At 42.9% G+C, this 3,978-nt stretch overlaps 1 protein-coding gene across 1 annotated transcript; it reads right to left on the reverse strand.

The window, feature by feature from the left end:
* Positions 1 to 1,299: 1,299 nt before the first annotated feature.
* On the reverse strand, positions 1,300 to 3,977 carry LOC120859842 (tripartite motif-containing protein 5-like). Its single transcript, XM_040235781.1, has 3 exons — positions 3,555 to 3,977; positions 2,875 to 2,970; positions 1,300 to 2,055 (listed from the first exon to the last, which is right to left on the reverse strand). The coding sequence occupies exons 1-3, from the start codon at positions 3,975 to 3,977 to the stop codon at positions 1,792 to 1,794; spliced, it is 783 nt and encodes a 260-aa protein (XP_040091715.1). The 3' UTR covers positions 1,300 to 1,791.
* Between the last annotated feature and the right edge of the window lies 1 nt (position 3,978).

The following is a 3,978-nucleotide window of genomic DNA, read 5'->3' on the forward strand; positions in this document are numbered from 1 at the left end:
CAAGGAGTAAGTGTCTTTTAATTTCATGGCTGCAGTCACCATCTGCAATCATTTTGGAGTCCCAAAAAATAAAGTCTGACACTGTTTCCACTGTTTCCTCATCTATTTCCCATGAAATGATGGGGCAAGATGCCATGATCTTCGTTTTCTGAATGTTGAGCTTTAAGCCAACTTTTTCAGTCTGCTCTTTCATTTTCAACAAGGGGCTTTTTAGTTCTTCTTCACTTTCTGCCATAAGGGTGGTGTCATCTTCCTATCTGAGGTTCTTGATATTTCTCCTGGCAATCCTTTCTCTTCTATGCTTATTTAACTATTCAGTAAAAAATAAGTCACAAGATTCAGTAATTTAAGACGTATAGTCATTGGAAAAGACTCTGATGCTGGGAGGGATTGGGGGCAGGAGGAGAAGGGGACGACAGAGGATGAGATGGCTGGATGGCGTCACTGACTCGATGGACGTGAGTCTGAGTGAACTCCGGGAGTTGGGGATGGACAGGGAGGCCTGGTGTGCTGTCATTCATGGGGTCGCAAAGAGTCGGATATGACTGAGCGACTGAACTGAACTGAATCTGTAACTTACTATTCATCAACTAAACTGTCTCCTCTCTTGTATCCCATTTTCATAATTTTACCAATAAGCCTCAATCACTGTCCAATAACTAGAGCAATTATCTGCACTTTAGTTTGCACTGAGTCAGTTTTGTTCAAGTCCTTAACAGTTTGTAGCCATCTAATCTTCTTAATCATCAGAGACGTTGTTTTCTTTGAGCAGATATTTATCAGTATATTTGGTGTGTTTAATATTAGACCTATTTCCATGCTGCCTAAAACTAGTACAACAGCTGGGTCCACATACAAAAACAAAAAACAAAGTCTCTCTGCTCTTTTCTTGTATATGACAAAATCAAATAAAACTGCAATAAGTGAAACATTTTGTGAATACAGTTACAACTTTAATCATTGCTTAATTTTGAAGCTCTAGCCTTGTCATCAGAATCTGGTCTGTGTCTTTCTCCAGTTCTGTTTACTCCACCTATATTGACATTTGGAGAAGGAAATGACAGCTCACTCCAGTATTCTTGCCTGGAGAATTCCATGGACAGAGGAGTCTGGTGGGGAATAGTCCATGGGTTGCAAAGAGTCAGACACGACTGAGCAACTATCATTCATATTGACTTTATTCTCAGTTACTGAAGAAAGCAAAAATCTCCTGACATAAACTCAGAAGAAAAGAGAATTTTTCTTCCCATTATTCGGAAAAGTTCAGATACTTGCAAGCATTAGCCTGTAGGATTGGGTGCAATATTAAAAGCGTCCTTGTGTTCTTCCTGGAAGGAAATGAAGCAGTGGTACAGGAAGTTTCTATTTTTACTGAAATGAAGTTGGTGTTAGTCAGGGGTAGATCATGATGGGATAGGAAACATTCTAATCATTAGAGCAACTATTAAGAAAAAATGAAAAAAATATACATAGTTAGAAAGTAACAAAACAATATTTTATACCAGAGATATTTAAACAAAAGAAGCTAGTTGAAGTGAATCAAAAGAATGAAAACTAGCCATAAGGAGTGCAAATAGAAAAATGATAAATTGAAATATAACCAGATCAATGATTGCATTATTAAATGGCATTGTATTAATACCCCTATTAAAAGGAAGATTTTTTGACCTGATAAAAAGTCACTATTGCCATCTACAGGACATATATTTTACATTCAATGATACAAGAAGGGTGAAGTTAAAAACATAGAAAGCTATATATCATACGAACAGTAAAGCTCAAGTGTTCATATCACAGACGCTGGGGTTTCTTGCCCAGTGTTACCTGCAGCATCTCCATTGTTGACACTTTCAGACGATGTTCCACATCTGAGATGAGATTTCTCACCAGCTGGCTCTGCTGGATTAGCACATGCTCAGAGTCTGCCAGGTTACGTAGACCAACGTCCTCCTTACGCTTCAATTTTTGCATTTCCTTCACCTCCTCATATTTAAGGTTCTTTCTCAGTTTTTGAAACACTGCCTTGACATTGTGTCTCTCACGTTGTATTTGATCCTTCAGGAGTACGAGAAAGAGAGAGAGGTAGACAGGGAGAGAGAAAGGAGGGAAGCAATGATTAGGGAAGCTCACATGATAGTTCTTTTCTCTCTACATCACATTTCAAAATAATAGTCCCAAGTCTGCATTGTTGAAGACAACTCACAGCCAAATGGGATCCCTGGCTGTGACTCAGTCTTCACACAGCTGTCCAGGATGCTCGTGCCTTCCTGCATTACTCTTGACTCCCTCCCACCACCTGCTAAGGTTGAACACTGAGGACAGGTGTAAGATGCTCAGTTAGGTTTCATAGAACTATGAAAGTGAAAGTGAAAGTGAAAGTCACTCCGTTGTGTCCAACACTTTGCGACGCCATGGACTATACAGACCATGGAATTTTCCAGGCTAGAATACTGGATTGAGTACCCTATCCCTTCTCCAGGGGATCTTCCCAACCAAGGAATCAAAGCGGGCTCTCCTGCATTGAACGCAGATTCTTTAACAGCTGAGCTACCAGGGAAGCCAAGACAGAGCCATGACCTATTGCCAAATGTCTCATTCAGAAGAGTCAAGGACAGAAGCACATGGCAGGAATGGAGTAGGAAATTCCCTTGTAATCCTCATGAGAGATGCCCTCTGTATAAATACCTCCCTTCCAGTATCTATGTCCATGTGTGATATGTTCCCTTTTTAGCCCACCCCATCAGGGATAGGATGAAGGAAAGGACTAATCAAATGACAACTGTCAGGGAACAAAGAGGAAGGCCGCTACTTGTGACCCCCCAAGGTCCTGTCCAAGATATCTGTCTAACTCCCTCGGGAAGTGCCTTCTCCTACCTTCCAGGCAGCAATGTCTGCTCGGACTTTAACTTCCAACTCCTCAGCTTCCAGCTGCTTCTCCCTCAACTTCTCTAGAGCTTCCTGGAGTTTTTTCTGTGAGAAAAGAACCACACCAGCGTCAAGCTATGGGCTTTCTCAGCATCTCTGCAGAGGATAAATGAGAGAGTAATGAGGCTGATTTCCAAAGAGAATCTACTTTACAAAAACTGTAGAGAATAGCTATTAGAATATATGACCTGGGAGAAAACCTGAGGTGGGGAATGTATTCTTAAGACTCAACAGATAGGAGTCAGCATTCTCTCTCCAAAGAAGACTGGTTCTCTTTGCTCTAGAGAAACCTGATCCTGCAACAGGTAAAAACTTACACCTCAATGTCCTCATTACCCTCCTCGTTACCCCGTGTCCTCATTACCCTCCTGTTCAAAGTCATCCTGAGAGCTTCTTTGGGCATCAGATTGCCACCCACTTCTGACTAAAAGTCTGTGTCTAAGATCATTACTTTGTAATTGGGAGAATTCTCAGAAACATCCCTCAGACATCAGAAGGTGGGCATAGGATGAAAAGAGATCCCAGGCCTCGAGTCCATGGTGACCAGGTAAACAAAGTCCAGTGCAAAGTGGGGATTTCCCCTCAAGTAACACTTTGTGGTCTGTCTTTCCTCCATTCTGCTCTCCTACCTGATAGTCCTGGGCAACCTCTTCCATGAGGAATGTGTGGTGCCCATGGTGCTCCTGGGACCGCTCACAGAGCCAGCAAATGACTTCCCTATCCTCCTCACAGAAGAGCATGAGTTTCTCCCCATGGCGCAGACAGAGATTTCTCTCTTGCTCCACCTCTGGGCTCAGCTTGACCTCTCTGAGCCTCTGTACTATGTTGGCCACATGCCTATTAGGCTGCAGGTTCCCAGGCTCATAACTAATTCTGCACACAGGGCACCTTCTGTCCTCGTCTGGGTCATTCATGGACACCATGTTGTTTGCAGTGATGCAGGCTTGGCAGAAGCTGTGGCCACAGTCAAGGCTCAGGGGTTCTGTCAGAAGCTCCAGGCAAATGGGGCAGGTCACCTCCTCCTGTAGGCTCACCACAATTCCTGAAGCCATG

This window comes from Oryx dammah, unplaced genomic scaffold, assembly GCF_014754425.2.
Source record: "Oryx dammah isolate SB20612 unplaced genomic scaffold, SCBI_Odam_1.1 HiC_scaffold_3507, whole genome shotgun sequence".
NCBI lineage: Eukaryota > Metazoa > Chordata > Mammalia > Artiodactyla > Bovidae > Oryx > Oryx dammah.

Excerpts from the sequence above, each read along its gene's own strand:
- LOC120859842 (XM_040235781.1), bottom strand. The coding sequence starts at position 3,977 with ATGGCTTCAGGAATTGTGGTGAGCCTACAGGAGGAGGTGACCTGCCCC. Across the intron at positions 2,971-3,554 it reads AGGTTGCCCAGGACTATCAG|AAAAAACTCCAGGAAGCTCT; the intron begins GTAGGAGAGCAG and ends CTTTTCTCACAG. Across the intron at positions 2,056-2,874 it reads CAGACATTGCTGCCTGGAAG|GATCAAATACAACGTGAGAG; the intron begins GTAGGAGAAGGC and ends GTACTCCTGAAG.